The sequence below is a fragment of the Aspergillus fijiensis genome (genome assembly GCF_003184825.1).
Source record: "Aspergillus fijiensis CBS 313.89 unplaced genomic scaffold BO72scaffold_29, whole genome shotgun sequence".
Taxonomy (NCBI): Eukaryota; Fungi; Ascomycota; class Eurotiomycetes; order Eurotiales; family Aspergillaceae; genus Aspergillus; species Aspergillus fijiensis.
Window position 1 is genome coordinate 237,847 of NW_024469005.1, and position 12,449 is coordinate 250,295.

Sequence of the window (12,449 nt, forward strand, 5' to 3'; positions counted from 1 at the left end):
ACCCTTCCAGGCGGTCAATCGGTTGAGACGTCGTTTTCACAGCCTCTTTTCTATTCTAGATTGTCTCTTCTCTATCTATCTTCTCTCATGGGTTGCAGTTCCTTTCTTAGTACCTCTACGGAGTAGGTTACTGGCGTCGCTCAATGGCCCTTGGGTGCCAACCCGAACCTTGCCGCAGCAAACCCTGTCACCCCCTCCAATCCTTTTCCGATTTCAGTAACTTACATCATGCTCCACTTTAACCTGAGGTCTAAGATTCCTACTCCAGTACAGTAGCTTGAACCTACCAGTTCAGACAACATTTGCTTTATTTACTTGAGAATCTGCAACTCACTCATGGTACCAACCATCAGACAAAGTTTTGTCATGGACTTCACCATGCATTCTCAAAACACTACTTACTGCACTCAGACGTTCCATCATCACCTTGTAGACATGCTGCCAAATTGGAAAGACCGCTATTGTCGCTTTGGAAATAGCCAGACAACCTTGATTACCACCGAAGACTAAGGACCACTTATGGCTCTCATACTGGATTTGCGGTCCGATCAATTGCTTGCCTTGTTCTGCTGAGCCTTGAATGCCGCGACCTCCTTGTTCACACTCTCATGGTACCTCTTCTTCAGCTCAGGGCGATACCCGAAGAAGAACAGAATCTCCATCCAGATGAAAAGGGGAGCGAGCAGCAGAGCCTGCACCAGATTATCCAGCAGTGCAGGGGCCCGTTTCTCGAAGGCACCATGGCCGACGAATTGCGCCAACCACGAAACCACGTGAATGCCACCAAACCAGTAGTTGGCGCTCGTGCCGTAGGTACTGAGAAGGTGATTCGCACCGGCTGCACTGCCGATGATGAGCGGCGTCGCTAGGGCCCCTGCTACGGGCTCCAAAAGGATGTAAAACGTCGAGTATACTATGGCAGCGATCGTCCCAAGGTTGAGAGGCAGGTTCTCAACCTGCAAAGCCTCAGGCGTGGGGATGAGGGTTGGTGTGTTAGATGCCTAGAAAGTAGCACGTTATCAGGGCGTCTGTTGCTGTGTTGTCCGGGGTTGAGTGTCATACCAGGGCAATGCCAGTGAAGAGAAGTATCGGCACACATGTCATGTGAATCGCAACATTCACCTGAAAGAAGAAAGTCAGGAACTGAGCCTTGCGAGGATATATAGAAGAGCTTTGCACGTACGGGATTATTGTGGTAGGCGCCATACTGGAAGATGTTTTAGTTAGCGACTGAGTCTGTTGACCGGAGGGGCGGCGGGTGCCGCAGAATGGGCCTCACAAAGAGTAGCTGCTTCTCGAGATTCAAAGCCATGGTGACACTGAAGATGCAGGGGTCTTGTCGGGCAAGGCGAAGAGCAGTGAGATGGAGAAGACCGATATCCAGACCGAGAAGCTACTTTTCCTCCCCACTACAAGGTGTTGCCTGATCAGGTGGAAGGATAAGACATTTTATGCCAAACCGTTCGTTGCTTGTGCAAACGTCATTCGTTGTACAGAGACTCAACAAGGGCCGAGGATATTGTGAATTCTTACACCCTTCGTCTCATGATTGTACCTCCGAGGTACTGAAATTCTCTCACGAGGAAGCAGATTACCCACCAATCCAGCACCCTGGGCGTCATGATGTGTATGTGTACGGTAACTCACGTTACCCTCCGCCCTCGTCATGTGACTCGGGCGAGCTCCCGCGGATCAGACACGGTGATTGTCGCTCGATTGACAGCGGAGTCAAATCACCTGGTCGCTCTTGAAGTTCCGTGGGCTGCCTTCAGTTCTCTTTCAGACCGGGGTCACTTTTTTGTTCAACTCCACCTCTGCATTGTTCTTTGTTTAACACGTCTTCTACCAAATTTTACGCGCGCTACGAGTTGTTGATACTAATCCTTGAGCGTCAATTGCCATTGCTCTTTGCGCATTTAGCACCACGATCACAATCGCTACACGATTCCTGCATATTGACTCCGTCTCACTCAAACCATTAAAGCGACTAAAAGCGCTTTCGTTCGCTCCGACCTAGACATTGATAACCAACGCTACTGGGTACCATTCTTCGTGTCAACCGCATCTTCGACCTCCGATCATCGCGCGTGCAATCTTGGAAAGCAAAAGGAAGATCAGACATCATGTTCTTCCTCAAGGAAGAAGTCAAGGTTATTACCTTGCATCCGTCCTTCTTCGGACCCAACATGCGGGAATATCTCATCACCCGGTTAAATGAGGAGGAGGAAGGTCGGTGTACGGGCGATCACTTTGTGATCTGCGTCATGGACATGGTAGATATCGGCGAAGGACGTGTGCTGCCCGGCAGCGGACAAGCGGAGTACACGATCAAATACCGTGCGATCATCTGGAAACCGTTCCGAGGCGAGACTGTACGTTGCGAAGAGTCGCCCGCCCGGCTTACCTCAACGCTGACCGTGGAAACTGCAGGTTGATGCGATTGTAACCTCTGTCAAACCTACTGGGATCTTCACTCTGGCGGGGCCGTTGTCTGTGTTCATTGCGCGAAAGGTATACCGAACATTAAGCGTGCGGAGGGTGGTCTGAACTTGAACGCTAACGGACTGATGAAAAGAACATTCCCTCTGACATCAAATGGGAACCCAACACGGTACCGCCCCAGTATACGGATCATGCAGACCAGGTGATCGAGAAGGGAACGAGCCTGCGGCTCAAGATCCTGGGTGTGAAGCCGGACGTTGCGGCAATCAACGCCATTGGTACAATCAAAGAGGATTTCTTGGGGTGAGTTATGGCCTATCACTACGGATGAACGGTCTACTGATGCGCATCACTTTCCACCAGACCCTTGTAGTTTGCTTGGGTTGAGAATCTCCTCTTCCTTTCTCTTCTATCCGAGGATATTGAAGCCGCTGCGAAGGAAGTCTGAACTCTTTAGCCCGTTGTACCACCACTCGCATCGCTATATAGAGACTACCGTAGCATCATCGACTCAACTTGATGTCCGGACGGTGCGCTTGCTGAGGCCTTACAGAAACGCATCGAACAGTCTCTCCAAGCGGGATATCATTTGGGGGGATGGTATCTTGCTTATCCTGGCAAAGAAGCCCGCGCAGGCGGACAGGGCTGCCTCGTCGCAGGAGCATCGGTCTCGCACATGGCTATTGTGTGTATGGCAAGGCAACACAAGACAAAACAAGAACGACGAGAACGGATGGTGGCTGGCTCGGAGCCGTGATCGGCTACGTAATTTTTTATAAAGAAAAAGCGTTGTTTTGTACAGTCAAAATCAAATATGGGAGGGGTAACTTGGATATAATTAAATAGATCAGAAATGACTGTTTGTGTCGTGGATCTACTTCTTAGTTCAGGTGTAGGCACCCAGTATGCAGTGTATAAGCACTGTACTACACAAAGGACTACTAGAACTAAACGAGAGAAGATGCCCGCATTGCACTCAGCGTGTTAATCATGCAGCTGCTTGTGCTTGTGGGGGAGTGATCGAATGCATCACCAGTTGCCGGAGAAACGGAATGTGAAACGCTGGTGTGTCCAGTCTCCATCATCGGAGCCGTGCGCAGGCAATTTCCCCAGTCCGTGTCCGTGGCAGGAAATGGGAGTATTGAATCCTGCTGATGTTATGGGGATTTCTCGATACACCAGAAGGTTGACAGTGTTCTTAGGGAGCACTGATCCGTACTCTATGTAGGTAGTTATTGGGATTGGATGGAGATAAATGTGTTTTGACAGCATTCACTGCCTTAAATATGTAAACATGGAGGAAGGTGTTCTAACCGAAGCCCTCAGAGCATGGGCCCAAATTACGCATGTGAATCAGGACGGAGTGGACTGGGACTACCTAGTAATCGGCTGCACCTCCCCGTCCTACACTGACTTGACGACTTCCATTACACACTGCCTGCGCTGTTGTCCCTCTTCTCTTTTGGGGGTCCCTCAGCACTACTAACCAGGTACTGTACATACACAGACACTACTACGCTACTCTCTTTCACATCTCAGACACCGACTCTCTCCTTCTCTCTCGCTACTCCAGTTTCTCACTCTTGACCTCTGTTTCCCCCCCACATCTTGCCGTTTTCTACTCACACTTTCCCTCCGCCAACAGCATCCGGCTGTGTTCTGTCCTCTCCCTCCCGAATCTCCCCCGCATCCCTCTACATTCGTTTCTGAAACTCAACCAACCCAGTCGCAGAAATCATGTCTTTGAAAGATGTGTACAGCCGGTTCCTGACCAACCCCAAGTCGGTTCCGTTGGCCACCGATGCGTCCCTCGTTTACATCACGACCACTACTAAGGTAGACGGTGACGCTGCGATTGTCAGCCATTTCAGCAAACAGCAGCGCATCGTTAAGACCAAGTCGGAGACCATTCTGGACGCCTTCGAAAGCACCAACTCTCTCTGCTTGGATATTGAAACTACTCTGGAATTTGTGTCTGGCGGCGGGGCGTACCTTCCTCAGCTTGACGACAATTTCCTGGCCGATCATGTCGCTACCTTTCCGACGGTAAATATGCGCTCAATACCCGTACACTATCCATACGACCGTGCCAAACTAAACAGATACTTGAATGCATCTAGGTTCACATTGTTCGCTTCAATGCTCAGCAGCAGATCCAGAATGTCCGCATCTACTGGGACCAAGCTTCGTTACTGAAACAAGTCGAAGTGATCGGTTCGCGTGCTCGCGGTTGGCCCATTCGTGATGCCAAAGACCAGTTTCGCCTTCTCAAATCTGCCATCTCATCGAGTCCCAGCGATCACGGACCGGGGTCAGCTTCTGCGCCTGCCCCACCTGCTTCCACGGAGGAGAAAGCGCGTGTTCCGGAGCGCCAGATCGCCTCTCCAGGGAAAAAGTACATCAAGGACCCTCATGCCGCTGACTCCCTATTTGAACTTCTCTCGCCAGGCAAGGACAGCAAGGACCGAGGAGAACCTGTGCGTGCCCCGCGTGCTCCTGCGTCTGCCCAGCCTCCAGCGCGTGACTACGGCGAGCTCTTCCTCAGTACCGAAGGTGACTTCGACAACGATACTCCCGACGCGTCGCCATCCAGAAAGCGAATTCCCCCTAAGGCCGGTACCAAGAACTTGCAACCCTCGCGCATCTTCGATCATGATGAGGCCGCCACCAAAGAAGGACTCCAGCAGATTGCGTACAAGGCTCACCCCAAACGTTACGACCACTTTGAGCTTGGCGGGGATAACAGCACTCGGGAGGTCCATGAGAAGCCTGGGCGCCCTGTGTCTCGTCAGGCCCCTCACTGGGACTTTGAAGACTTTGTGACCCCCGAAAAGCCCAAGCGTCAACTTCGAGGAGAGGAAATCCGCCACTTTGGTTGGGGCGATGATGAGCAGGAACCTACATCCGTCCCAGTTCGATCACGGGCGCAGCACCCCCGTCCTGATGCTGAAACTCATTTTTCGGTGACCGAGACTCCCGAAGAGAGACCAGGCGGCCGCATTATCAGTTCATTCCAGAACAAAGGTTTGGGCCTTTACAAGAACCATCTTTTCGACAACAAGGAAGACGATGAATTCTCCCAGAACGCAAATGCGCCCCTCTCCAGAGTCAACAACAATGGCGCCAACCGTAAGAAGGAGCTCGAGACTCACTGGGATATGGCCGACGAGTCGCCTCGCGATAGCAAGCGCAACGCGGAAAACAGAAAGCCTATTCCCGGAGACCGTCAAAAGGCCGTTAAGGCGCTAGAGCCATCCTGGGATACCTATGACCAGTCACCTGAACCCACGAAGATGGCGCCCCCTCAGCGGCAGAGCGTAAGAAACCACAACCAGCGGAGTTGGAACTTCGGTGCTGAAAATTGATCGCTGCATCGCTAAGCTGCGTTGCGCGGTGCTTCATTGCTCAGTCCATGCATATACCCATTCCACAACAAGACCTTTCGCCAAGTCTTGAGTATACCTTGAGAGTAAGCCAAGCGAATCCGGAGTAAACCAGGGGCCAACATCCACATACGGAAGCAGAAAAGAACCGAGAGTCCGTAGCTATCGATAGGAGGAACTCTTACTTTTGCAAGCAATGTATCTTTGCATGCCGAATCTTTGTCTAGTATTTGTGACAGCGTTTCCCTGCATTTTGATATGGGGTCAACTACTATCCTGATTCCTTGTGAGGCAGAATGCAAATACAATCAATGTATAGTAGAGAAAACATGTGTGCAAGACCATTCCAAGTTACTGTACCTTAGCTGCCTGTCCTCAATCCATGTCATTGCTTATCTATTGGTTTTGGAGTCCGAGCGAGTGAGTCAACCGACTCAACTCATGCAGTAGTAAGCATGGCCGGCGCGCCAACCACGTTTAGTGACCTGTCGGGGTTTCCGTGAGACGGGCGGTTGCATGGTCTAGTTCTGAGTAAGTTAACTTATTGTCCCCTCTCACTACGTAGTAACTAACGAACCGCACCGCATTTCCACTTTGCCTTTCGGTCTTGTTTATCAGATGCAGTCTACGTATACTTTGAATTTTGTCATCCGTCACTTCACTTGCGTGTGATTGACTCAGTCACTGTCTTTACGTCAGCTGTGTGTGTGCCTACATACTGACCGCCTTCGAGGTGATAACGGAGATAATCACCTATCCTACCTATCTTACCTATCCTACTCTTACCACTCCGTAACTACCCTTTATTTCGCCAAGTCGTTTCTTCACTTCAATTCTACTAACTCCAACTACGTGCCTCTTCAGGTATCGACCAACCTGGGCTTGCCTCTTCTCTCTTCTGTCTATCACTGATATAATCTTAAACTCGATAAGCCCGGCTTGACCGGCTGTTTGCCTTTCGTTCTCCCAAGTTCGACCCGCAAAGGCAGTTCGCCGATCGTGCCCCTCATTGGATCTCTTCTCTACCTCCTCCTCGTCTTGTTGTTCGGCACTTTCTTTTCTTTTCGTTTCGATCCGTGTGCAACGCGATTCTTTGTGCCGTTGTTTTCAAGGTCGACTCAACACTAGCCCGTGTCTTCCAAATCTGTTCAACCCCGACGGACAGCGGTCTTCTTCGGTCGCCCATCGCCGCGCGCCCCTCGATCGTACCATAAGCCTGCTCAATCGCGTTCAGCGCAACGATCGCGGTCAAACCACTGGGATCGAGTATTGTTGTGCAATAAGGGCTTTTGATAAACAGAGCGGATTCTGGTTACGCTCGCAGACTTTCAGAGGGCTGCGCGCCGATTACTTGAGTCTTGTCATATTGTCCATTACATTCATTGACAACTTGCGCCGTCGACCGGACAGACTTCCAACCTCTACAGCGTCCGGACCAGATCCCCTTAGACATATTGGCGCCGAAATCCTACGCGATACTCAGCAGGTTCAATAGTCGTCTCTGGGCAGGCCATTCTTTCTCCCCCCGCATTTTTCGTCCGGGCGACTCTCGCAAGCACTGTTTCTCAGGTGATTGTTATAATATAGCTCAATATGTCTCCGACACCCCCATCCACAACTTCGTCGAGCGCTGGCGCATTCTCACCTGAAGGACAATTCAGAGTCATCAGAAAGAGAAATCGAGTTCCCCTCTCATGTGCGCCATGTCGGCATCGAAAGTAAGCACTTGCCTCGCTGGCCACCTTTTCATTTGTGCTAACGGTGGAGTCATCAGGCTGAAATGCAACCGTGCCCATCCCTGCGAAAACTGCATCAAGCGTGGTGATGCGACTTCGTGCTCATACGCCCAAGCAAATGTGCGAAAAAAGAATGTGTCGCAGCCGTCAGCTGCGAGCTCTCCAGATGATATGCAGAATAGGATCGATCGACTTGAGAGCCTCGTCCTATCGCTCATGACTAATGGTTCCCAGTCTGCAGGCCCCGCAGCGGCCATGGCTGCGATTTCCGGCAATAGCAGCAGCACGGGGTCTGTACCGAACACGGTCGATATAGATGTGGAAGATGAAACACCTGGCGGCCCTGAGGACAGTGATACCGAGCAGGTCACCAAGTCGTTTGGAATTATGAAGTTTGACAACAACAAGTCCTATTATATCAGTGAGGTACATTGGGCATCGGTCCTCAGCGATGTAAGTTGCCTGCGCGCACCAGAGCTATTGCCAGCGATTAACGCCTGCTTCAGATTGCGGAAGTGCGAAATTATTTCTCCACTCACAAGAAGCAATACGAGGAGCAGACGGAGAAGCTGAAGACAACCCAACTCCCGACTGACGTCCAAGGTTCCGCTCTACTCTTTGGGGCAATGAAACCCGCGACTCGGGCGGAAATTATGTCTTCTTTCCCGTCTAAATATACGACCGATATGCTGATCGCGCGCTATTTCAGCTGCTATGACCCATCAACACGTAAGTCAGACGGCTTTTTGCATATACCTTATGTCAGTACTCACTCCGAAGTAGACATTCTTCATGGGCCCACTTTTCAGACACAGGTAAGACTCATCTGTCCATCACCCTACATGATTACCGTATCGCTAATCCCAGCTAGTACAACAAACATTGGGAAGATCCTTCCCAGACTTGCACGATATGGATTGGCATGCTGTTTGCCATGATGCGACTAGCCATGCTCTCGTACCATCGCAATGGAGACGAACCCCCGGAATTTCGGGGCAAGTCCCTGGACATGGCTGGAACTTTCAGAAACCTCGTAGCCCAGTGTCTTACGCTGGCCGACTATACCAAACCATATCCGTACGTCATTGAGAGTTTGATCTTTCACCTTCATGGTGACTTCTGTCAAACCAGGGAAGCAGATGTGTCAGTGTGGGTTCTCGTGGGAGTGATCGCGCGCTTGGCTATGAGGATGGGCTACCATCGTGACTCCAAGATGTTCCCAAACATCACACCGTTTCAAGGAGAAATGCGGCGTCGCGTGTGGACCTTCGTGCGGCAGGCGGACCTATTGTTCTCCTCTCAAGTGGGGTTGCCCAGCATGATCCGTTCCACTGACAGTGATACTGAGCTCCCTCGAAATCTGTATGATGATGACTTTGATGAGAATTGTCAAGAACTTCCGCCTTCCCGTCCAGCAAATGAACCGACGCCGATATCGTTCTTGATTGCTAAAGCGCGGCTGACGTACACTTTCGGCCATGTCAGCGAGCATACTTCACGTTGTCAGACTGCAACGTCTTATGACAAGGTGATGGAGCTTGATGCGGAGCTTCGTCAAGCTCGCGATCTGATCCCGGAGCACCTACTCGTGCGTCCTATCGAAGATTGCCCATTGGACTCTCCAAACTTGATCATGTCACGATTTGCGGTAAGTTCTGTCCTTGTTGAGATGTTCTATGCAGTGTTGACCATCTCTAGGTTGCGAGCGTGTATCACAAAGCACAATGCGTGCTTCATCGACAATACCTTGTACGAGCACGTGAGAACCCTCGATTTAGTTACTCGAGACGGACCTGCCTGGACTCTGCAATGGAGCTGTTGCGATTTCAGTCCATGCTTCATGACGAGACTCGGCCCACAGGTCGTCTACGCAGCAGATACAACAAGCTAACCTCACTTGGATCTTCCGACTATTTGCTCGCTGCAACCATTCTTTGCCTTGATCTTTATCATGGACAGCAACTCCAGGCATCGGGTCGAACCAGTAGTGATCCTTACTCCTGGACTAAGGAACGTCGGGATGAGATGGTGGCTGCGCTCCAACGAACCCGAGAAATCTGGGACGAGCTTCGTGATGAGACTATCGATGCATGGAAAGCTGCCGGAGCTCTGGGAGTAATGCTTGCCAAGCTGAATTTGGGATTTTCAGAAAGTAATACCGCGTCTGCAGCAGCCTTTGAGCCACAGGATGAGAAACAAAGCGCCGCAATGACATTGGGGCTCCTGAGCAGTGGAATGAGTCCCATGGCTTCGAGCCAATCGACGCTCAACGACCCTGCATACAAGATGGCAGACACGCAAATGCCCATGCAAGGTGGCTTTGCAAACGCGGCAGAGATTCCGGGGGCACCTTCACCGTTCAGCGCGATGTTTGGGCAGGTGCCCGACATGCAGTTGAACCTGGACTGGGTAGGCTAACCCATCAATCCCCTGAAAAAAGAATTCATGGCTGATCACAATCATAGGACGCTTGGGATACCTATATTCAGAGTTCAGCAATGGATATACCTTCACAATGGTGGCCATCGGGAGACATGCAACAGCAACAACCGGGTCAAAGTCCTCTGTCTTCAGCACAATTGCCAGCCACCCAAAACAGCGGTCCTGACCGCATGCGTTCTATGCCTCGTGGCCCGAACATATTCTCCCCTGATGCTAACAGCTACGAGGGCAGCAATGTTGCCATGTCGACGGCAGGCTATCCTGTCAACCCATCCTCTCTCAACAACCCAAGTAGCGGTCCGGGAACCTAAGCAACGATGTTTGTTCAAGTTCTTTCGTGTCTGCCTTTCTAGGATCTGACTACATTTAATGAATCAAAAGTTGGTCGGGAATCTGGATTTCATTTTATATGGATTGTATTTGTGTCGTGCTACAAAGCTCTGCAGGACTAATCTTTAGCTTCACAGGATGGCGAATAGGACGCGGTTGGATTCAAAGGCTGGGCTGGGCTCTTTCTAGTTGGTTTCCACAGCTATAATCATATTCGTGTTCTACGCTTGAATCAGCGTGGATATTCGATTGAGGATTGGATGTATATTACGCAAAGACACGTCACGATAGGTCATGCAAATACTAGTCATCTACACTCTATATTGGTGTCTCTTATTGTTGTCGGTAGTTCATGCTCGTCTGCAGATTTTAGCGTACCGTACTCCATTGAAGTCGCGAAAACAGAGACAACCACAGAACGTAGCGGTCTTTCCTCCGACTATGTTCAGGTCTAGTCTGGCTATTTCCTTCATTATAGTTATTGGATTATGTAGCATGCATTTCAGGAGATACTTGAGTCACGGGCAACAGGCATTCCGGCGCAGCAATTTCCCGAACTCCAATGATCGATTACACATTAGGCATGGTGTGCTGATATAACATCACGTGACTAACTGATAAGGGAAGTTTTCGTTGCTGAATTCCCCGAAGCATCGCCTTGCCACAAATTCTTTGAGTTGAGAAAACTTCATCCTTTTCCATCCTTTCCTCTAAGATTTAATCGTTTTTCAAACACAAGAATGTGAGTCTGGTTATCACTGCCTTTCGCCATTGTTAGTATCTGTCTAACAGTGTTGGATTTATCCAGGTATTGCTTCCGTCAGGCAGCCTCTCGGCTGTTGATTGCTCCTAGCAGAGTCGCGATTCGCTCTGTACCGCGCTCCAACGCGTCCAGCCCTTTGCGCCTTGCTTTCGCCAGCAGACCCGTTCAGTCTCAGCTTCAAAGCCGGTGGAACAGCGATGATGCTCAGAACAAGCCCGTAGCTCCCAGCACCAACGAGCAGTCTCCCGAGACCAGCAACGAGAGCATCGTCGAGGCTGTTTCGCAGTACGCCGATCAGAAGGAGAATTTTTCTGAACAGGCTGATGAGCCTTTTGCCCCGGAAGCCCCGAGACGACGTTCCTTCCAGCGGGATAACTCTGGCAATGGCGAATCTGGGACCCGCAGATTCAGATCAAACTTCGCCAGGGAGGAGCCGGAGCCGAAGACCACCATTTTCGTTGGAAACCTTTTCTACGACGTCACAAGCGACGATCTCAGACGTTTCTTCATGAAGTTCGGAGAGGTGCAGAGAGTGCACCTCATCCATGACCAGCGGGGAATCAGCAAGGGGTAAGCGCACAAGTTTCGGTCCTGAATTCCAAACATTGCCGCGTGTGCAAATTCTGACTTTGGGGGTTGTCTGTCACTTAGATTCGGTTATGTGGATTTCGATTCGATCGAGTCGGCTCAGCGTGCCATCGAAGAGATGCACCTGCAGGTTTACGAGGGACGTCGTATCAGCGTCATGTTCGCGCAGAACGGCATGAAGAAGCACAGGGTGTCGCCCCCTTCGAAGTCGCTCTACATCGGCAACCTGCCCTTCGAGATGACCGACCGTGATCTCAACGATCTGTTCAGCGATGTGGTCAACGTCATCGATGTGCGCGTGGCGATTGACCGCCGCACCGGACAGCCCCGTGGTTTCGCCCACGCCGACTTCGTTGACCTCGAGAGTGCGCGCAATGCCATGGAGGCCCTCAGCCAGAAGATGCCCTATGGAAAGAAGTTGCGCCTGGACTACAGCTCCAAGCACAAGGGCATCAACAACCCTGAATCCCGCCAGCAGGAGCAGCAGGAGCAGCCGGAGCAGCAGGAGTAGGGGTTGAGTTGTTGTCCCAGATTCTAATTCCACTTGGCCTATATTGAGGTGTAATAGTCTTGAGTGTATATCAAGTTCATCCTTTTCATGTATATTACAGAATTATGTCGTACAGTCCATTCCATTCATCATTTCCTGCTCCGTACATACCACGTAGGCTTAGACAGATGGAAACCAAAGGAAACCAAATAAATAGTAGGGCACACGTGACTTCCGGGGGGCCTCGGTATCTTTCCGCCGGTCGGCAGCGAAGC

General features: G+C 50.9%; 5 protein-coding genes across 5 annotated transcripts; 4 read left to right on the forward strand and 1 right to left on the reverse strand.

Annotated features, from left to right (window-relative positions):
• Positions 1–384: 384 nt before the first annotated feature.
• Positions 385–1,466, reverse strand: BO72DRAFT_134012 (2-hydroxy-palmitic acid dioxygenase MPO1). The gene is made up of 4 exons (XM_040939122.1): positions 1,280–1,466; positions 1,184–1,207; positions 1,063–1,122; positions 385–1,001 (listed from the first exon to the last, which is right to left on the reverse strand). Exons 1-4 carry the CDS (start codon positions 1,310–1,312, stop codon positions 549–551), a joined length of 570 nt encoding a protein of 189 aa, XP_040800419.1. The 5' UTR covers positions 1,313–1,466; the 3' UTR covers positions 385–548.
• A 471-nt stretch (positions 1,467–1,937) lies between these two features.
• BO72DRAFT_134034 (DNA-directed RNA polymerase II subunit RPB7) lies at positions 1,938–2,933 on the forward strand. The gene is made up of 4 exons (XM_040939123.1): positions 1,938–2,372; positions 2,431–2,511; positions 2,576–2,745; positions 2,806–2,933. Exons 1-4 carry the CDS (start codon positions 2,124–2,126, stop codon positions 2,813–2,815), a joined length of 510 nt encoding a protein of 169 aa, XP_040800420.1. The 5' UTR covers positions 1,938–2,123; the 3' UTR covers positions 2,816–2,933.
• A 913-nt stretch (positions 2,934–3,846) lies between these two features.
• On the forward strand, positions 3,847–6,193 carry BO72DRAFT_448920 (uncharacterized protein). Its single transcript, XM_040944904.1, has 2 exons — positions 3,847–4,488; positions 4,563–6,193. The coding sequence occupies exons 1-2, from the start codon at positions 4,180–4,182 to the stop codon at positions 5,805–5,807; spliced, it is 1,554 nt and encodes a 517-aa protein (XP_040800421.1). The 5' UTR covers positions 3,847–4,179; the 3' UTR covers positions 5,808–6,193.
• A 1,225-nt stretch (positions 6,194–7,418) lies between these two features.
• On the forward strand, positions 7,419–10,314 carry BO72DRAFT_380186 (uncharacterized protein; the record flags this gene model as incomplete). The annotated part of the gene is made up of 7 exons (XM_040941376.1): positions 7,419–7,543; positions 7,600–8,014; positions 8,068–8,290; positions 8,345–8,376; positions 8,433–9,209; positions 9,260–9,970; positions 10,027–10,314. The coding sequence occupies 7 exons, from the start codon at positions 7,419–7,421 to the stop codon at positions 10,312–10,314; spliced, it is 2,571 nt and encodes an 856-aa protein (XP_040800422.1).
• A 681-nt stretch (positions 10,315–10,995) lies between these two features.
• BO72DRAFT_448922 (nucleic acid-binding protein) lies at positions 10,996–12,197 on the forward strand (the record flags this gene model as incomplete). The annotated part of the gene is made up of 3 exons (XM_040944905.1): positions 10,996–11,075; positions 11,142–11,666; positions 11,748–12,197. Coding segments are annotated over exons 1-3 (975 nt in total). The 5' UTR covers positions 10,996–11,073.
• Positions 12,198–12,449: the final 252 nt, after the last annotated feature.